This window comes from Notolabrus celidotus, chromosome 7, assembly GCF_009762535.1.
Source record: "Notolabrus celidotus isolate fNotCel1 chromosome 7, fNotCel1.pri, whole genome shotgun sequence".
In the NCBI taxonomy this organism is placed as follows: Eukaryota; Metazoa; Chordata; class Actinopteri; order Labriformes; family Labridae; genus Notolabrus; species Notolabrus celidotus.
This window is the reverse complement of record NC_048278.1, coordinates 4,943,720-4,966,358: the sequence shown is the minus strand read 5'-3', so window position 1 is coordinate 4,966,358 and position 22,639 is coordinate 4,943,720. Positions and strand designations below refer to the sequence as shown.

Here is a 22,639-nt window from a genome sequence, read left to right as displayed (position 1 = left end):
CAGGCTCGAGTTCTCACAGGAAGTGATTCAGCCTGGGGACCTTACAGGACAACAGAGCCACCAACCATGAGTCCATGTTGAGCTGACGCCACCATGTAGAATCAAAGGGACTCAGAGGAATCTACATCAGGAGCTTCATCTACACTCAGGTGATACTGAGTAGTGTTTGTTGGTACGATGGAGTGACACAAACATTAAACAAACTACAAAGACCCTTCATCACTAATGTTCACATAGAATCCACATTCTGGTCTGGGCCATGATGTGATGTAAGACGAATACCTACCAACATGATCCAATCTCTGAGCAGTCCTCTGAAATAAAGATCAGAGGTGTGCACACAAAGGACTCTGTAAGGGAACAGAGTCCGGACCAATCAAGACCACCACTGGACCCTAGAGAACACTCTACCAGCTTCAGCCCACTCCTCTAAGCGTTAATGATGCTTCACGTCCAAACCATTCCAAGTCAGTCCACACCGGCCAAAACCAGTCTAAACCAGCCCAAACTAGTTAAAACCTGTCCAAACTAGTCCAAATCATTCTCACCCAGTCCAAACCAGTCCAAACCAGTCCAAGCTAGTCAAAAAGGTCTAAACAAGTCCAAATCAAGCAAGTCTAAACCCGTGCAATCAAGTCTAAACCAGTCCAAACAAGTCCAGACCAGTCAAAACCAATCCAGTCCAAACTAGTGCAGTCCAGTGAAGTCAAAACAAGCCCAAACCAGTCAAGTCTGAACCAGTCCAAACCAGTCAAGTTCAAACCATCCCAAAGCAGTCCACCACTGTCCAAACCATTCTAACCCAGTCCAAAGAAGTCAGCACCAGTCCAAAGAAGTCTAAACCAGTCAAATACAAACCAGTCTATACCAGTCCAAACCAGTCCAACGATCTTAACCATACTTGACACGTCCAAACCAGTAAAAAACAGGCTTAACTGGTCAAAACCAGTCTAAACCAGGGTAAAAACGTCCAAACCAGTCCAGCCAGCCCAAACCAGTCTCAACCAGATAGCATCTGCCAAACCAGTCTTAACCAGTCGAACCAGTTCAAACCAATCCAAACAGGTGTGTCTCCACCATGAGACCACGGGGCCTCGTGAAGAAAAGCTGACGAAAAAAGAGATGGAGCATGATCGGCCAATGACGAAATACACTGAAGAGGATGATTGGCTAAAATAATAATAAGGGAACAAGTGAAGATCAGGAAGGAAACGAAACAAGCATGGGTAAGAAGACACAGAGGAGGAAGGACAGAGGAGAGGAGGTAGGAGAGGAGACAGAAGAGGAGACGGGAGGAGAGGACAAAGGAGTGAAGAAGGAGAAGAGGACAGAGGAGTGAAGACAGAAGGGGATGAGGACATAGGAGTCAAGACAGAAGGAGACGAGGACAAAGGAGTGAAGATAGAAGGGGATGAGGACATAGGAGTGAAGACAGAAGGAGAGGAGGACAGAGGAGTGAAGAAGGAGACGAGGTCAGAGAGGAGAAGACATGAAGGAGGTGAGGAAGCTGAGGGGTCATGAGGGAGTCACAGCCATGAACTGTTGTTATATAAATATTTATGATTATTTATATTTTTATTTATTTAAACTCTTTTTCTTTTGATTCAAACTTCAGCTGCATTCTCATCATCGTCTGCTTCTTCAGTCTGAGCAGGATTCATGATGTTATTCACGTTGTACTCTTTAAAGCACGATTTCATAAATTTATAGTTTTTATTAAATACAAAGTCCTCCTCTTTCATTCTTTAAGGAGCTGCTGAGTCTCTAACATGAATCTGACGCAGCCAGAGATCTTGATTCAGGTGAGTTATTCAAGTTATTCAATAGTTCGATCATGTTTGTAAAATCTGAAACTGGTCTGTGGTTAAAAGATGAACATGAAATCTTTAAGAGTTCAGGATGATGTGAATGCAGCCGTCATTTGGAGGATTCTTCAGATTGTCTCCATGTTGTTTATGACTGTGAGGTGAGGAACGTTTAGCCATCAATCATCGCTCTCCTACCCGTGTTAGATCTTGACGCTCTCAATGCCATAAACGTTGTAGCCTTCTTTATAGGTGGCGTAGTTTGGCTGGTGGCTGGGGGACAGCAGGTTGAAGTTGGGGGCGTGTTGAGGAGAAGTCAGAGTGTGTGTGTAGTTTCCTGTGTGCTGGGGGGACGACAAGGTGTTGGCTGCCACCTTTACAACAGAAATAAAGTCATTATTATTCCTACAGTAAATCTCCTTCATGTAGACTCTCACTGTGTGAATCTATAACTCTATAATGTCATCATCATCATTAGTGTAGAAACAGGACTGAAGGATGCACAGGACAGAGTCCACCAGCATTGTAGACCGGGTTTGTTTCAGTCTTTACTGGTCCAGAATAAAACATGTTGTTCTTTGTACTGTAATCAGAAACATGGTGAGTGCTAATGTCAAAAATAAAGATGAGAATCAAAGAGACAGACGTCATAGAGCATTATTACATTATCTCTGGGTGGAAGTGTAATCTCTGTGAAGAGTAATGTAGCCCAGGGGTTCCCAAAGTGTGGGTCTGGACCCCGTGGAGGGTCGCAAGACACAAATGGGGGGGTTGTGAGATGTCTTCCATAATGTTTTTTTTTTTTAAGTGATCTAAAGATAGTACATTTTACCCGTTATAGTAAAAAATATGGTCAAAACAGTAGCTAAACTTGAAATAAAACCTTGAAAATATAAAATGTAATGAGTTTTCTGCCAGATGACTGACTGAACAGTTAATGATCAAAAGCATCGGTAGCAGCAGGTTAATTCATAACAGCACAGGAAACACAGACACATGCTCATATAGGTAGGCAAATGTTCTGCAGACCTGCTAAATGAAGCCACATTAAATCACTTTGACGGACAGTGGGGGTCGTGAGTCTCTGGCAACTATATTTTGGGAGTTTGAAAAGTTTGGGAACCCGTGATGAAGCCTGCTGTGAAAACCCCTGACTCATCGGTTTAGTGCTGCAGGCTGCTGGATCACTCAGGTGTGGACCCATCAAACGTTTTCAGGTAATCTGATCCAGATCACTTTTTACTGTAACAAGTCACACCTAATTTATTATGATTACCCGGCTCTCTTACTGATCTTCCAGCTGTGTGAGATGCTTGGTTCTGATTGGTCAAAACCCCTTGACGACGGTTATTAACTTTCACTGAGATGATCAACACCAGAGGCAAACTGATCCTACGTCACCAGTGGCTAGTGGTCCTGGTCTTTAACCCCCTCTGCCCTTACCTATAGAGCCACACAGCCAGCAGGCCCTCCTCTGGACTGACCTCACCGCCCATATCTGGCTGCTCAGCTTTAGTAAGCCTGATGGTCAGATAGCGAGGTGGACTGAAGCTTTGATAATGAGATCCAACAGCAGCCAGGGTGACTTCACACCAACACCAGCCCCTTTGCTTCACTCCCAGGTATGATCGTTTTCATGAGGAGCAGGTGGAGACAGTTCCCTGAGTGGTTTCAGCAGAGACCCTATCCTGGCTCATGTAGTACAGAAAGTGAACTCTTGATAATGACCGTCTTTGCAAGATGTCTGAGCACTGCCACCAAAGGTCAAAGTTAATTTCTTTCAGTGGACTTGCTCAGCATGATGAGCGTCTCTATTGGACCTGGTAGTCAGAGAGGATTAAAACTTCCACTTCCTGCTACAGCAATACCAAGAGGAGGCTCCGCAGGGTCTAACAGCCAAATTCCACCAGATCCGTGTCCGGTCTGTCTCCGATCCGTCACAGCACCAGATCTGATAGGTTTCTATTCTAGTCTGTGTTAACTTCCACTGGATCCTCTCGGTTGCGTTCCGGCTGCGTCTCTGATCCGGCAGGTCGGAATGCAACGGATCAGATACGCCAGACTTCTATTTTTGCTGGATGCCGGAGCACGACACATCAATCTCAACAGAGCAGATGGAGCGGGACAGGAAGTCAGGCACCAAAACAAAATGAAAACATCCGGTTAATTTTCAGAATAAAACACTCTGTGTTATCACCAGATCGTATTTCACTTAACTATAACAACAAACCGTCATGATGAGCGGAGCCAGGACTAGAGTCAACAGGTCAGAGGTTTTCAGAGGACCAGAAAGACAACATGGATGAGGAGAGGAGGAGGAGAATCCTTGATTCAGTGATTGCCTCGGGAAAACCTCGTCCACATGTCTCCAGCTGTCCGGCGGTCCTGCTCCGTGCTGCGCTCCGAAAACGCAACCTGTGGGTGTTGAAGGGTGAGAGAGCACGGAGCCGGACCACAGCAGATTGGAGACAGACCGGACAAGGATCTAGTGGAAGGCCCATGTAAGGGTGGATATCTGTGAGCTGTGGACGAGGGCATAAGCTGACTCAATACTGATAACACCCTAACTGAACCCAGACTCTGCAGGGCCATGTCTCTGCTGAAGACTCTTCATGTGATGAGAGCAGGACAACAGGAAGTGGAGATTTAAAAATCAGAGTAGTATTTGTCAGCGGAGACGTGAGCTTCAGGTATTTTAGATAGAGGATGGAAAGGTAAAATAATGAACATATGAAACACAAAGATTCACATTAAACACTAAATAATGAAACATTTAGTCATAAAGATCTCTATAATGAAAATGTATCTCTCACTACACTGTTCACTGCCTGACCCCTCGCTGTGGTTTAAACTTTGCACATATGAAATAAAGGGACAAACACATCATGGTGAGCTCTCGGTGCTCAAAGTAATGATAGAAGATCTCTCCTCATGAACACAGAGGGAGTTTTACACAGACTTTATTTAAACATTACCATCAATCTCACAAGACCATACCTTCATTTTTTTGGCCTCAGCCCGGCTCTTGTAGCAGAACTCCACCAGCGCCACCATCATGGCCAGACCCAGACCTCCAACCAGGATGTAGAAGACTCCAGCCACGTTACTGAGAGACAGGGCGCTGGTCTTCTCCTGGTCAGCACAGGGGGCAGACATCAGGATTAGAAAAACGCAATAGACAGTTTAACAAAACACCTGAGCCTGACTTAAACACACCTGAGCCTGACTTAAACACACCTGAGCCTGACTTAAACACACTCGAACTAATTTCAAACATCTGATCAACATTAAAGCTCTCAGTGAGTCGCTGTATTGATCAGTGTAGATTTGTCTTGTTGTTTATTTAAGGTGTGTCGCTCAAACTCTGCTGTTGTTCAGAGAAACCAAAGACTGCTACTGTGAAGAGTCTTGAAAGCGTCTTTATAACCCGACTCTCTTCACCTGATCTTCCGGTTGTGTAAGATGCTTGATTCTGATTGGTCCAACTCCTGGACGACGGTTATTAACTTTCACTAACATGATCAGCACCAGAGGCAAACTGATCACACGTCATGTCAAATCAATCCACGGAAAGAGTTTCGGCACATTTAGCTTCTGCTTGTTTACACCATAGACCGTAAGGTGAGGTAGGTAAACCTGAGGACAGTTTCATGTTAAATCGACCACAACAGTAATATGTAATCTTAACTGTATCAGGCTCAGGTTAGCATCCTTTTCTATCCTCAAATAAACCCTGACTTTCATATCTTCAACCTCACCCAGCTTTGTGTGGACTCTTTCACGACCTGTTTCCACTAACAGTGTTTTCATCTAAACCCCTTCATCCCTCAGAGGGCCTCTCATGCTGCACACTGATGCTAGGAAACAAAGGCTTCCTGGCAGCAGCTCTGCGTCTCTCTGTAGTGACTGTTACACCTGTTCTAATCTTACAGCAGGCCTTCACTGTGAAACTACTTCCTGTTTGGAGAGACAGCTGGAGGTGTTTCCTGTTTAATGAGAATCATAATGTCTTCTTTATATCTCCTACTTTACCGACCTTTGCTTCCAATGAATAAACTTTCCACGTCAGCAGAGTTCAGGTTCAAACAGAATAACTGAATTATGAGCAGACAAGAAAAACACAGAGACATGAGACTAAAGAGAACACGAGTGTGAGGGTTTGTTCTTCTGTTTAGAATAGAGAGCTGAACGTTTCACATGGTTCATCATGTTCACAGACACAGGACTGCTGTAAGAGTGAAGGTGTACTCTGTTCTCTGACCCCTACATGTACCTGATCCAATGATCTGACCTCTACATGTACCTGATCCAATGATCTGACCTCTACATGTACCTGATCCAATGATCTGACCTCTACATATACCTGATCCAATGATCTGACCTCTACATGTATCTGATCCAATGATCTGACCTCTTCATGTATCTGATCCAATGATCTGACATCTACATGTACCTGATCCAATGATCTGACCTCTACATATACCTGATCCGATTATCTGACCCCTCTACATGTACCTGATCCAATGATCTGACCTCTACATATACCTGATCCAATGATCTGACCTCTACATGTATCTGATTCAATGATCTGACCTCTACATGAACCTGATCCAATGATCTGACCTCTACATATACCTGATCCAATGATCTGACCTCTACATGTATCTGATCCAATGATCTGACCCCTCTACATGTATCTGATCCAATGATCTGACCTCTATATGTACCTGATCCAATGATCTGACCTCTACATGTATCTGATCCAATGATCTGACCCCTCTACATGTATCTGATCCAATGATCTAACCTCTTCATGTACCTGATCCAATGATCTGATCCTCTACATGTATCTGATCCAATGATCTGACCCCTCTACATGTATCTGATCCAATGATCTGACCTCTTCATGTACCTGATCCAATGATCTGACCTCTACATGTAACTGATCCAATGATCTGACCTCTACATGTATCTGATCCAATGATCTGACCTCTACATGTACCTGATCCAATGATCTGACATCTACATGTATCTGATCCAATGATCTGACCCCTCTACATGTACCTGATCCAATGATCTGACCCCTCTACATGTATCTGATCCAATGATCTGACTCCTCTACATGTATCTGATCCAATGATCTGACCTCTTCATGTACCTGATCCAATGATCTGACCCCTCTAAATGTATCTGATCTCACAATCTGACACCTCTACGTGTACCTGATCTAATGATCTGACCTCTTCGTGTACCTGATCTAATGATCTGACCTCTACCTGTACCTGATCCAATGATCTGACCTCTACATGTATCTGATCTAATGATCTGACCTCTACATTTTTCTGATCTAATGATCTGACCTCTTCATTTACCTGATCCAATGATCTGACCTCTACATGTATCTGATCTAATGATCTGACCTCTTCATGTACCCGATCCAATGATCTGACCTCTTCATGTACCTGATCCAATGATCTGACCTCTTCATGTACCTGATCCAATGATCTGACGTCTTCATGTACCTGATCCAATGATCTGACCTCTTCATGTAACTGATCCAATGATCTGACCTCTTCATGTACCTGATCCAATGATCTGACCTCTTCATGTACCTGATCCAATGATCTGACCTCTTCATGTACCTGATCCAATGATCTGACCTCTTCATGTACCTGATCCAATGATCTGACCTCTTCATGTACCTTATCCAATGATCTGACCTCTTCATGTTCCTGATCCAATGATCTGACCTCTTCATGTACCTGATCCAATGATCTAACCTCTACATGTATCTGATCCAATGATCTGACCTCTTCATGTACCTGATCCAATGATCTGACGTCTTTATGTATCTGATTCAATGACCTGGTGTAACAGTGAGCTCTGTGTTCCTGCGTACATACAGACCTGACAGAACTGTGCATGCTGATAAACAGACAGAGCATTTGATTGGTCCACAGACACAGACGACTAACCTTATTGCCGGAGTCCTTGAAGCCACACTCTCCTTTATCGTACCACCACTTGTTTTTCATCTTGTCTAGGGTTCCTTGCTCATTCAGTTTCAATACGGCAAGGTTTACTGGCACTCTTCAATGGGAATAACATAAATAACATCATTATCAATGTTATCTTATGTTATTATTGGAGCAGCAGCTCTCAGTCTCTGATTGGGCGGCCTACAGAGGGCCTACTTAAGACCACCTTCAGTCGAAACTGTCCAGGCAGATCAGCACTTTACCTTAAAACCACCATGTTTCTGTCTCCATGTCATCACTCTGAAGGATTACATGACTTGTTATCAGAGAGGAAAGTGAGATGTGGGGCCCCTGAGTGTGGCCCCTGACACAGAGAGTGAGATGTTGGGCCCCTGAGTGTGGCCCCTGACACAGAGAGTGAGAGGTGCTGCAGTGAAAAGCCTTTCTGCTTCAGAAACAGGACAGAGCAGCAGATAAACTCAGTTTATCGTCAGCCCTTCACCTGTTTCTCTTTCTGTTGCTGCCATCTGGTGTGAGGTCACCTGACCCTGGCCTCAGCCCTCAAACCTGCCCTGACCTCTGACCTTTGACCTCAACCAAACAGGACGCAACACCACTTGAAGAAGCAGCACAGAGCACAGCACTTCCTGTGGGGGGCGCTCTACAGAACTCCATTTATGGGCAGTCTGATAATAATAATAAAAAAAAAAAATTATAATAATTACAATCTTCAGATGAATTTATCATGACCACAGGGGGCGCTGTGATGTGCTGTTTCTTGAGATATCTACACACCTACTGTCCAAGAGTCACCTATGTGTGTGTGTTTGTGTGTGTGTGTGTGTGTGTGTGTGTGTGTGTGTGTGTGTTTGTGTGTGTCTGTGTGTGTGTGTGTGTGTGTGTGTGTGTGTGTGTGTGTGCATTAACCTTGCTCTCCCCTCCTCCGCTGCCGCACTCTCCCTTGTCATACCACCACTTGTTTTTCAGTTTGTCCAGCAGCCCCTGCTCGTTCAACTTTAACACCGCCAGGTTCACCGCGTTTCTACATGAACACAGCGTCTGTTAGCAGTTCATCGCAGTCAGTCCTCCTGAGGGTGTGCATGTTAGCACATTAGCTTAGCATAAGCAGGATACACACATCTGGATGACGCTCTCCTGTTAGCAGCAAACTCAGATTGTCATGTGTTAGGGGCTGAGCTCTACCTGCTGAATATATGAGAAATATTTGAAATAAAACAAAATGTATGATGAAATCGATCACACGATTCTCTGTATGGAAAGGTAAGGCTCTAATATTTAAAACTCTTTTATTGAATCTTTTTTAATATTCACTGAGAAAACTACTCTTTTTTTTACTTTATTGTGTTCGCTGGCTGTGACTTTTATTTTGAAAGGTCAAACCCTCGTCAGGTCGCCTCGCCTTTCCCTGCTGGTGGTGTTTTCCAGTGATTTCATTATTAGTGTGGATCTGTTATGATTTAAATATTAATATTTTAGTGAAGATAACACAAAATATCTAAAAAAATATACTTTAAAGACAGTTTGTTTCTTGATCATTGTTGATTGATGTTTTTATTTTAAATATAACGGCTATAGAATTTAAAATTCAGTTTGTTATTTTCAGATGTTTTCCTTCCTCATCTTTGTGTTTGTTTATTCTTCTTTTGGTTCATTGTAATTCTTTGATTTTATATTTTCTTGTTCTGAGACTGAACACAGCTGGTTGAGTAAAGACCAGCTCATTTGTGTGTGCAATAAGAGCTCATAACTGGTGAGACTGGTTCACACAGAATAACTCTGAGTCAGTCTGACTCGGCTCCTGGAGAGCATCTGAATGTGCGAAGATTCAGGGCCCTATCTAACACCAAGGTCACAGCACCACAGGCATTGTTATTCTCGGTGTGTTGGGTAAATAAGAATTGAAGAATGGCACTAATGAGGTGGGCTCAGGGTTACACTGTGCCTTAAGGCGTTTTCGACCAAAGGAACTTTACCCCTGAACTATGTGTGTTTGGACCAGTGGAACCAGGGTCTATATTTAGTTCAGGGGCAGACAATCTCCCCCCTAAAAAAACCCTGCTAGGGGGGTAGTAATTTTCAAAGGTCCCAGGGCTTTTGGGTGGCCGGGCCTGCAATGCTGAACGTGTCTGATTGGTAGATTAACCGCAGTGTTTTTATTCCGCCCGCCATCCACAATAACATCACACACATCTGTGATTCACTTGATTTCTCTTTCTTTCATTAGTTTTTATTTGTTCTATCTTTTTTGTATGTGTGTGTACTTTTCAAAAGAAGAAGCTGGGATTCTCTTGATTTAGCAGCTTGTAACAGTAGTCTTCTCTCAGCCCACCGTGAATGCGTCTCTCCCGGTGTTCCGGTTTTAAAAGTGACCCTGTAAACTGGAGACCTTCAGCTGAACGTGTCAGTGTTTGTGGAGTTTACACAGCTGTTGAAACACAGAGGGAGTTCCTGGGAATGCAAACTAGTTTAGTTTTTATTAAGATTTCAAAATATCCTCATCAGATATTTAATGATCGTCTAAAGACGTTTATGAGGGATGCATCCGGCTGAAAGTCTCCAGTTAACAGGGTCGCTGTTTAAACCAAAACACCGGCCGATCTCTGCATCGGCTTACTGAGTTCAAAAGGATTTTAAAGCCGTGTTGAAACGTCTTTGCTACTCGCGCTTATCTCCTCTCACGTGTTGATTCAGTGAATCCATCTGTGATGAAATATAGCACCATCTAAAACAGAGCCAGCTGAGTCTCTTCATGCTAACAGGCTAACTGTTGTGTTGCTCATAATGATACCTTCCTGTCCGTCTGCTTCTATGGTGTCATCTGTGATGAATGGTATTCCTCTTTGTTTTACTGCCCTCTACTGGTCTGGTGGTGTAGTGCATTTACTTTTTTTATTTTTCCTCCATACGTCACTGGCCTGATTTGCACAATCTACCTGGGACTTCAGCCCACGGTCAGAACGCAGACAACAATGGGGGCAAAGGAACCTTTTAGTTCAGGGTAAAGTAGTTCTGGGGGCTAAAAGACCCCGGAACTCTTGGTTGAAATGCACCTTTAGACCAACAAAGACCTGGTCTAAGGTCTGAAGTCAGTAGTGCAGGACTTCCTTTCTCATATTCAGACAGTGCATCAGCGAGAAGGTGCATCATCGAGACGGTAAGATGGAGCAGAGTTCACCATTTTCATTTTGCTGCTCTTTATACACAAACAATATGGAGCTGATCTAAGGATGCCAGAGGATATCCTGTTCCTCCTCACACACTTGCTTCACCTCAGCCCTGCACTGCCCAAAAACTACACACAAAGACCAAACTCTCCATCATGCACACTCTTTTTCTTAACATACCGGCATCCACTATGCTCGGGGTTCATAACACAGTCATGTGATCGACTGTATGAGTAACAGCCTACCTTTCTTTCAGCTACAGTGCATGAGGCGTTGAAGGTGTCACCACACCCTGAGTTAAGTTAAGCTGCTGTGTATCTTGTGTAAATGTACACTGATTTTTCCCTAACATTTCTGCTGTGTAGAGATGTTTTCAGTGGACATAACATCGATCCATGCTTGAGCCTGCTCTATTTAAAGACTGAAATGTGCTGAGTTGACAGCAGGAGAACCCGAGTGTTCGATCACTGACACTCATGATTCATGTTATTCAAAGAACTAAACCCAACCTCCTAAAGCCCAGTGAGCTGGTAAAAAGTATAAACCTTGTGCTTAAATAGGGCCCTCAGTCTCCATCTTCGTCTCACTGTCTCTTTCTTTAAAGTTTAGATGAATAAAGATTGGTTGGATGTGATGATCTGGGTTTGTTTTCCTGCTCGTTGTTGTTAAAGCAGGAGGAGAGCTGATTCAGCAGGAAGAGCTGTTCATGGTGCGATGGTTAAATGGAATCTTTAAATCAGTTTGTTAAATCAAACATGTCTCATGTGGTGATTTATGGAGCTTCATGTTTTCATGTATTCTGTGGTGTAACATTCTGACCAATCAGGATGGGGCTCAGTTCACTCTGATCTGATTGGTTTGAAATGCTGTGAATGATCAATAAGTACATTTGTGATTGGCTGACTAATCATTGTATATCTTTGTTCATCAAATTCTAAATGTTTGTTAGATCTGAACTTTGTTATTTTCTGATCTGAACCCGTCTTTAACATTTGAACATGATCGATTACTTTGATTATTAGTGGAAAACAAATCAATGAAACATGCTAGGAGCAGAGACACTAAAGTTACCAACGCTTGACTTTGAATCTATTCAGACCTGAGGTCATAAAGAAGTAAAACCATGTCTCTGGTTCTACCATGTTGATTCAACATCAGCATTCAGAGTGAGGACGTCAAATCAATCCAATTAAAGCTTCATTCAGTGATTTTTACACATTAAATGTTTGATAGAGTCGTTAATGTCCCTGAAAGTCAGCAGACAGGTCAATCACACAGTCTGATTAATGATCAATAATTGATATCCAGTTCAGCTGCTTTCCCAGACATGTCGCTAACCCATAAATCAGAACCACAGACCAGGATAAGGATCAGGATCAAGACCAAAGCCAAGACCAGGACCAGAACCAGGACTGGATGGACACCTGCAGCTCACCTAATGGAAGTTTAGGTGCAGATAGAGTCAGGGTGAGTTCACTCTGAGCGTCTTTAATAAGGAACTGAACTGTGTGAGACCATTAATCAACGAGTATCACTGAGAGGAGACGCCAGCCTCTGTTGTTTAAAAATCACTGAATGAAGCTTTAACTGCAAACCTGACAAACAAGAGAACAAGAGAACAAGATAATGAGAGAACAATATAACGAGATAACGAGTTAACAAGATAATGAGAGAACAAGATAACAAGATAATGAGAGAACAGATACAGAAATATCAGATTAAATCATCAGCTGAGCTCTGAATCAGGGAGAGGGGGCAGTGAGAGAGAGAGAGAGAGAGAGAGAGAGAGAGAGAGAGAGAGAGAGAGAGGGGTGACTGAGCAGACATCTGTAGTAAATTGAGAAGACAAAAGTGAGAAACAAATTCATGAAAGAACGTGCAACACACACTGGTATTCACATAAACACTCACACAGCCACACACACACATACACATACATACACACACATATAAACACAGATTTAGAGTACCATCAGTTTGATTCAGGTCTTAAAGAAGCGGCTCATCTGCTTTGTTTTTAGAGAAGTCCAAAATAAATCAACATTTAAATCGTTTAATGACATTTATTATAAATTATACATTTTAGTCATGACATTTATTATAAATTGCAAATTAAACTAATGGCGTTTATTTTAAATTTAGAAAATTATTTTAAGTAATGACGACTATTATAAGATCTACATTTAACTTAGTTAATGAAGTTTATTATAAATCAGTAATTTAATTTAAGTAATCATGTTTAGTATAAATTATACATTTTATTAATTACATTTATTATCATTTTAGATTTTATTAAATTAATAATGTTTATTATGAATAAATAATTTCATTTCAGCAATGTTTCATTATAAATCATTAATTTAATTTGAGTAACGATGTTTATCTTTTAATTATGAATCTAATTTCTTTCATGGCGTTTAACATAAATTTAATCTAATTAATGACATTTACTATAAATTATACATAAATAAATTGAATGACGTTTTATTATAAATTTGAAATTTATTTAAATTGATGACATAATTATAGATTTAATTTAATCAATTAAGTTTAATATAAATTATACATTTGATTTAATCAGTAATAATATTGATATATAATAATAATATTATACTCAACATAATTTATATATAAATCAGCATCAGGAGGTTTCAACGTCTGACACGCAGAACTGAGGAACAGATGAAGTCTTTCTTTAAGACCTGGATAAGCCCCGCCCACCCATCCACACGGCAACCACCACTACCTGCTGGTCAGAAGTGGTAACCATGGTGAAAATACAAACCACAAAGATGATGTCATCAGGGTAGGTGGATTATTATAACAACGTGTAAGCCGCCATGTGTCATTCATCACACTCGCATACTGCAACGGCCTGGGGCCAGACTACATCGCCCCCCAATGGTGGGTCACTGTACTGAGCAGGATTTCCCTATACCAGTCTACTGTACTGGGCAGGGTCCCCCTGTACTAGTCTACTGCACTGGGCAGGGTCCCCATGTACTTGTCTACTGGACTGGGCAGGGTCCCCCTGTACTGTTCTACTGTACTGGGCAGGGTCCCCCTGTACTGTTCTACTGTACTGGGCAGGGTCCCCCTGTACTGGTCTACCATACAGGAAAGTAGAACCCGGCCTCAGGTCTTGCTCAGGCTAAAGACCGTCTTGCAGCAGACAGTGTTTTCAGACCTGTAGAGATTGAGGGACTCTGAGTAACCCTCAGTCCGGGTTCCCCTCTCTGATCTGTGTGAGCTGTGAAGGGGTCGGGGTGGGGGGGGGCGACAGTATGCTAGGCAGCAGGTTAGTAGTGTGAATGGTACATGGCAGAGCAGGTTGGCCAGCATTGTTATACTGATCCACCCACCTTAATGGGGACCCTTTGGGTGTTGCGATGCCGTAGCCTTTGGAGTCCAGGTTTCCTCCCACTTTCATGGTGTCGCAGGGTTTCCTCTGCTCGATGTACTCATTCATTGTGGACTCCAGCAGGTAGGCGTACTTCCCTTTGGACTTCCTGACTCGTAGGACGCCCTCTGATGTCTTCTTCACAAAGACTGAGGGCTCTGCTGATTTCATGTACTGCCACATTTTGTCAAACAGGGCGATTTTAGAGCGCTGTGAAAGACAGATACTGGACTCAGCTGGTACAACACTTTGAAGAACACGGCTCTCTTCTTAAACACACTGAAGGTTCAGGTATCAGTTTACACCTGTGTGACACTGTGGACCTGTGAGCTGTGAATACATCCTCCTTAACACAGAGAGCAGGGGAAGAAGACTTTCAGGACACCAGGATCCATTCTACACCTCCCCTCATAGGGAGGCAGAGGTCGGGGGGGTCATCTATATCCCCGTTAAGGGCACCTGAAGTTGTAAGTTGTCAACTTCATCTTGACAACCTAAATCATGTTTATCTGTAACACTAATAAAGTTCTCTCTCAGCTGTTTAACTGAACTGTTTGACTAACGTAAACCTGAAAGCAGAACTGTAGAAGAACTCACCCTGAAGAACTCCTTGGTCGATCCGGAGTCCAGAGTCCCGTACGCGATCTCCGTCTGTTTGGCCAGATCTTCGGCGCTCTCGATGGGAGAGACCATCCTCTCCACCGTCAGAAAGGCAGCGAGGTTCGCCGTGTACGAGGAGATGATGATGAGCGTGAAGAACCACCACACACCTCCAACGATCCGGCCCGACAAGGACCTGCACACACACAGATTACAATCAAGAGATTATACTCTATGCTTCAGAGAGCTTCTCCTTACCTGATCATGATCCAAACACTGCATTCTGATCATGTGACAGTTGTAATAACAGTTGTTATTGAGCGTCATACTGACCTGGGTGAGATGTCACAACCCTGCCTCATGAAAGCACCCAGAGAGAACCAGAGCGAGTTAAAGATCCCAAACTCGTTGGTGGATTCAGTAGTTAAGGGCAGCGCTCCGTCCTCTGGCTCCTCTAACGTCCACTCATAAGGGCTGAATCTGGAAACCTGAGAGGTCACATCATCAGTTACTGCAACACACTCCAACACTTTAAAAGAAGGGTTAGCTTTTCTTACATGAGAATATACTGAAGGGAGAAACGTTAGACTGTCCAGACAGCAAGTCTCATATTTAAGAGACAGTGAACCAGGTAAGGCCGCTTCACAGGGAACCTTTTAGGTTCCACATTACGTAAACAGAACACTACTCTAACTCCGTCCTGTACAAAGAGATGTTCTTACCAGGAAGAGAACCACACTGACTCCTATATATGCAAAGACAATGCACATCCAGATTTCATAGGCCAAGGGGTCCAGGAAGGAGAAGACTCCTGGTTTAGACTTCTGTGGCTTCTTGATCATGATGGAGATTCCCAGAGACATGAAGGGTTTGGAGAAATCAATCACTTCTTCTCGAACCAGAGTGATGGTCAGAGGAGCGACAGCTATGTCTGCTTTCTGATGGAGAGAGAGAGTGAGGGAGGGAGGGAGTTAACAGAGCTCATGGACTGCAGTCAGCTGATCCAGGGTCCATCCATCCATAATATCCATCCAACAATAATATCCATCCATCCATCCATCCATCCATCAATAATATCCATCATCCAACCATTACGCATGTGTGTGTGTGTGTGTGTGTGGGTGTGTGTGTGTGTGTGTGTGTGTGTGTGTGTGTGTGTGTGTGTGTGTGTGTTAAATCTTACCCCGTACACCAGCTCTCCAACCATACCATTCCAGATCTTGGTTTCTGCATCTCTGGCTCCATATTTGCCATCTCCCACAATCCTTAGCTGGTATCGTATCCCACAATGCTTTGCAATCTCTGCTGCCAGGTCGACACAGTAACCTGTGGGGAGTCCAAACAAACAAACATGAAAACACACACACACACACACACACACACACACACACACACACACACACTCACACGTGAGCGGGAGTCTGAACATAAACTCTTTGCTCTAATGCTATCATCACTGTCACTGTAAACAACACAACACTGTAAACAACACAACACTGTAAACAACACAATACTGTAAGTGATTATTATTATTATTACTATTATTATTAGATTGCTATTAACAGTCAGACCTAAACACACACACACACACACATCATGAATTTACCTTCATAGCGATCGTTGTCTTGAAACAGCTCTGAGTTCTTCTTCATCATCACATAAGGGGCTTCCTATAAACACACACACACACACACACACACACACACACACACACACACACACACACACACACACACACACACACACACACACACACACACACATACACACAAACACACACAGTGATACAGTGATCATTGTGTTTCTTTTTACCTGGCTGCCTGACCAACATACACCTGTTCTCAGCTCCTTCCATTGCAGGTGTGTGATCTTGTAGTGTCTTGTGTTTCAGATTACTGACACACACTCTGTGTTTATGATTTAGAGGAGGGTCAGAGAGCTGTTCACTGTGCTCTGTAAGAACCTCAGATTTAATCAGACCCGTTCACAGACTTAAAGTTTGTCCTTATTGAGTTTAACCAAATTCATCTAAACACCTCTCATGTTTTATGATGTGTGAATTACGAACACACGTCCTGGGACTGTGACCTTCTGAATCATGTGATTAATCGCAAGTAGGAAAATGAGTCGTTTGACAACCATAACTGTCCCCAATCAATTAATTAAGTAAAAAAGATTGATGAGAGAAGATAATCTGACTCTAAATCTGTCATCTTAAAACTTTAACATATCTTTATCACACCTGAACAATCTCTCCACATCAACCTGAGCTGGTTTCACACGGCCTGCATATCCACTGCAATACGTTGTCATGAAAACACATGATATGTGGTTTTTTTTACCAGTATAGTTGTTACGATGACCGTCTTGTTTTCCATCCCACTGGTGTCGTTTGGGTAAAGATCCGACTTCGTTACCACCATCTTATCCACCTCATTCCAGTAGCCAATCTAACACACACACACACACACACACACACACACACACACACACACACACACACACAAAAATCAATGGGACATCGTGTGGGTGACAGAAAGTGAGAGGAAGTTCTTTAATCTTTAACACAGTTTTTTGATATCATGTAATTCAAATATAGCTTCCTATCCTATATCTCAAGCATGCTAACATCCTACCCATGTATTTCAACTGTCCTCGTAATAGTTACATGCTATCAGATGTAATATGTGATCACCTTAGCTAAGTGCTGACAGGATGTTCATTTAACTTTAACTTGTTGTGTTACCTTCACAGGTCCGTTGTTCTTCAGCTCCATGACGGTCACTGAATAATTGATTCTCTTCCCATACTGGTCAAACTGGATGTTACCTGTTAGACCATCAACACGCACCTACACACACACACACACACAGAGGCATACAGAAATGTTCAGTACCACTGTCCACTGTTGAACACACCCTTTAGCTGCACTAACACTGTGTGCTTCATCAGCATCATCATAAAGACAGAACATAGACAACAACTAGAACAGGGCAGGATTGTCACCTGAGACAAGAGACCCAACAACTGGACCAAGGGTTGCCAACTGTCCCGTATTAGCCGGGACATCCTGTATATTGGGCTAAATTGCTTTGTTTCATACAGGACCTAAATTGTCCCGTATATTGACTATTAACTCTTATAAATACAGCAGACTGCTCTCTACAGATCCTAGATCAGATAAAACGGCAGTGGCAGATCATGTGCCAATCACACCACCTGTCATCCAATCACAGGCTCCCTCACGCATCAGTTGTATACAGCGTAAATGTGCCAAAAAGACAAAAGACAAAAGATTGCTTGAGTCAGTCAGGAGCAGCACAAAGTATCCATGGAAAAAGTACATTTGGTGAGTCATTACATTTTTCTTTTGCCTGTTTTTTAATGTAAGACCCAAACTGTGATTTCTTTGAGGTTTATTCATTTGAGGTTACATCATGAAACCGTAAGGATAAAAGGGAACATACACACTTTCTGCATTTTCAGTTGAATCAGAATATGAATATATGCTGAATTCACACATCATGCTCACACCACCATGGCACCGTGCACCTGTCCCTTATTTAGTAGTGACAAAGTTGGCAACCCTACCTGGACCGGACCAGAGAACACAAACAGAACCCCAAAGGATAGGATTCAGTGTTTACCTGTTTGAGGGCTCGTTCGATTTCCACCCCCTGAGCCCATGGCACTGCTGGATTGGCCAGACAGTCCCCACTGTTCCCTCGGCGGCTCATGTCTATCCTCTGCTTGTGAAGGAAGCGGAAGGCCTCAGTCATCACGTTTACGGCATCGTAGGTGAGGGCGGAGGTGTACTGAGGACAGAAACATTACATCTTAATAACTATGTGTAGTCTGCTAACTGCTCTAACAGGATGGTGATGACGTTTCCCTAATGTAACTGAACCTCAAACTTCATTTATAACACATTATGAACATACCTGTCATGTGTTATAACACATTATGAACATACCTGTCATGTATTATAACACTGCCTATCATGCCGTTCACACTACGTTTTTCGTAATGCTTTTTTATCTGTTATTATAACTCTGTCTGATGCCATTGGATTGGATGCCAACACATTATAAACAGTATTAAAGGGCATTTTAATGTGTTGGTTCAAACTTTGAGAAGCAAAACAACAGCTGACACTGTTAACAGAGATCATGAAAGCTGGAGATAGAAGTGACAACAAAACAGAAATAGTGACAGACAGATGAAATCAATCCTGCCAGAGTTAAAACCATGAGTTCCTCTAACTATGATCACGCCGCACTACAGGCAGTGTTAAAAGTCATCATGAGTATGTTCATAAAGTGTTAAAATGCATTATAGAGACAGGCTTCAAAGAAAGTGTTATCATAGAACCTTACTCTGATCCGTGAGTCCGCTCCAGGATATTCTTTTTCCTCGAGAGCTTCCCATCGCTGGTCAAACTTTGCCACCACAGGATCATCAAAATCTACGATTTGAAAGCCCGAAACATTCGCTCCTCCATACTGGATTTTAGAGAGGTCACCGTCTAAAAAACCCTAAAACAAGATCAAAACAAGATCAAAACAAGATCAAAACAAGATCAAAACAAGATCAAAACAAGATCTTCAAGAGCAGTATCAAGATCATCAAAATCAATTATATAATCAGCAACAAGGACAGCAAGATTATAGTCAGATCATCAAGATAGTTAAGACCTAATACAAGATCATCAAGATCAATAATATGATCAGCAACAAGCTCAACACGGACAACAAGATTAAAGTCTGATCATTAGATAAGTCATTGGATTATCAAGATCATTTCAAAGATCATCAAGATCAACTAAAGAACGGACAGCAAAATCAAGTAAAAGATCAATGACATTTTCAACAAGATAATAACTGTATCAGCTACAATGAATGAAAACTGGCATAAAGATATACAACAACATTGTTTAAAAGATCAGCAGGATTGACACAATAAACAAGATAAACAACAAAAACATCAACAAGAAAAATAACAATAACAAGACAAATAACACTGACAGGATAAACGATACAAACAAAATAAATAGCACCAACAAGATCAATTAAATCAACAAGATCTATTAAAACTAACAACTAAAATAAATAACATCAACAGAAAAGACAAAAACAACAATATAAATAATACTTACAAGATTAATTACAGGGACATCAACAACATAAATAACAAGGTAGATAGCAACATGAATTAAAGCTGCAAGCAGCATTGAACAGGCCCTCACAACTTCTTGCAAGTCAGGGTGGTGAGCAGTCGCTGCATGCCATGTGCTACTGCACCCAGGGGGCGCTATGGCTGACATCAAATTTGAGCATATGGATGTGTTCAGGCCAGGACCCTCATTATGCATGGTGTGTTAGGGTCCGATTGGAGCACGCATCGCTGAGATATAAACTACTTCCTGTCACATGGCGAAACATCCAACTTTGAGGACTATCCAGAGCCACACCCATTAACAAAATAATTTTTTGGAGTACATTTTCATCGTTTATGTCTCTTCAAGCTGTAACAGCGATTTTAAGCTGATCGGATAAGGCCCCTTTGACAGGTTCTCACTCAAACGACCCCTGAAAAGGGCCCAAAAAGGGCAGATTTTTTGCCACTTTTTTCAAAAATATCTCACTTCCTGTTGACATTTCACCAGGACGTTAATAGACTATTTTGTAGGTCTCAGGATGCTAGATGTGTGTATCAAAGCTCATCTTTCTAGGTGGAAGTGTTCCAAATTGCTGGTCTCGTAACTGACGACAGAGGGCGCCACTTTGCCAATTTGCCCTGCCTACATTGGACATCCACAAAATGTCACAATTTTCACCAGGCCTGACACAAAGATCCAGGATTTTTTGAGCCTGTTTAGGCCCTCAAACAGATAATATAATTTTCTATCAGATACAATTAGGTCCTCGCACCTTCAGTGCTCAGGCCCTAACAAGGTCAATGAAGACATCAACAACTAGCTAACATAACCTGTGGAGGCTATGTAAACATTAGCTAATCAAGCTCAGGAACAGGAGTGATAGATATTACAGGCTGTAGAAAATGTTTCTCAACTTCTTCTTTAAAAGATATAAAAACCGTGACAGGAACTCACCAGGTTAGCGATGATGTAGTGGTATCCCTTCACATGTCGACCTATAGTGATCACCTGCAGAGAACAACAGAGCATGTTAAGTCAATAATAAGGACCTATGACTCCTGTAGAGTTTTCTGTTACCATGGAAGCAGCTCAAAGCAGGGTTATAAAATACTAATATATTCTTAATGCAGAATATTTACTTGGAATACAGATTATCTCTTGGTTCCAAACAGATACAATAACTTTCATGAGAATGAAGAAAAGACTTAAAGAACCTGTTCCATGATGTCTTTGACTTTGTCCTGCTCACAGTCCAGAATGATACGTCGTTCCTTACGGATCTCAAGGTCCTAAAAACACCAAAAAAAACATCAGCACCTGTTACAGAGTTCAGATTGTCAGGGTGCAATAAAAAAATCACTAAGGTAGGTTTCTAACATGGGAAGAGTACCTTAAATAGAACATCAGAACCTGAAACATGGTGCTATATGCACAAGTAAAACCATGGAGAATGCTACTGTCTGTAAAAAAAACATTTAAGTATCCATCGCGTAGAACCTGTAGCAAACCTGGAACTTATTGCATAGTGAGTAGAACAGAATCTGGGACATGTTGCTGTGTGAACAGAACAACAGAACTCGGAACATGTACATAACATAGTACATAGAACAGTTATGTTCAGAACATTAAAGCCTTGAACATGTTGCTTAATGGTTAGAACACAACCTGGAACATGTCGCTTTGTGAACAGAACAACAGAACCTGGAATATGTTGCTGTGTGAACAGAACAACAGAACCTGGAACATGTCGCTTTGTGAACAGAACAACAGAACCTGGAATATGTTGCTGTGTGAACAGAACAACAGAACCTGGAATATGTTGCTGTGTGAACAGAACGACAGAACCTGGAACATGTCGCTTTGTGAACAGAACAACAGAACCTGGAACATGTCGCTTTGTGAACAGAACAACAGAACCTGGAACATGTCGCTTTGTGAACAGAACAACAGAACCTGGAACATGTCGCTGTGTGAACAGAACAACAGAACCTGGAACATGTTGCTGTGTGAACAGAACAACAGAACCTGGAACATGTCGCTGTGTGAACAGAACAACAGAACCTGGAACATGTCGCTTTGTGAACAGAACAACAGAACCTGGAACATGCCGTCTTGTGTACAGAACAACAGAACCTGGAACATCTTGCTGTGCGAATAGAACACAACTTGGAACATGTTTTTAAATGAATAGAACAACAGAACCTGGAACATGTTGCTAAATGAATAGAACTCAACTTGGAACATGTCGCTGTGTTAATAGAACAACAGAACCTGGAACATGTCGCTTTGTGAACAGAACAACAGAACCTGGAACATGTCGTCTTGTGTACAGAACAACAGAACCTGGAACATCTTGCTGTGCGAATAGAACACAACTTGGAACATGTTTTTAAATGAATAGAACAACAGAACCTGGAACATTTTGCTTAATGAATAGAACACAACTTGGAACATATCGCTGTGTGAACAGAGCAGCATAACCTTGAACATGTTGTTGTGTGTACAGAACAACA

The 22,639-nt window shown here is 42.3% G+C and overlaps 1 protein-coding gene across 2 annotated transcripts in view; it reads right to left on the bottom strand.

Annotated features, from left to right (window-relative positions):
• The window catches only part of LOC117816669 (glutamate receptor 2-like), a 38,403-nt gene that overhangs the window by 1,944 nt on the left and 13,820 nt on the right, over positions 1–22,639 (bottom strand). Inside the window, exons 5-19 of one of the 2 annotated variants that reach the window (XM_034689039.1) lie at positions 21,341–21,415; positions 21,081–21,134; positions 19,345–19,503; positions 18,616–18,783; positions 17,715–17,819; positions 17,311–17,418; positions 16,575–16,638; positions 16,152–16,294; positions 15,691–15,906; positions 15,302–15,456; positions 14,966–15,164; positions 14,331–14,578; positions 8,711–8,825; positions 4,803–4,937; positions 2,004–2,179 (exon numbers count right to left, since the gene is read on the bottom strand). In XM_034689039.1, the coding sequence (XP_034544930.1) occupies positions 2,009–2,179; positions 4,803–4,937; positions 8,711–8,825; positions 14,331–14,578; positions 14,966–15,164; positions 15,302–15,456; positions 15,691–15,906; positions 16,152–16,294; positions 16,575–16,638; positions 17,311–17,418; positions 17,715–17,819; positions 18,616–18,783; positions 19,345–19,503; positions 21,081–21,134; positions 21,341–21,415 (2,115 nt within the window). In that variant the 3' untranslated portion in view covers positions 2,004–2,008. The remainder of the gene's footprint in view (positions 1–2,003; positions 2,180–4,802; positions 4,938–8,710; positions 8,826–14,330; positions 14,579–14,965; positions 15,165–15,301; positions 15,457–15,690; positions 15,907–16,151; positions 16,295–16,574; positions 16,639–17,310; positions 17,419–17,714; positions 17,820–18,615; positions 18,784–19,344; positions 19,504–21,080; positions 21,135–21,340; positions 21,416–22,639) is intronic. The other variant, XM_034689040.1, reaches the window with a different exon arrangement.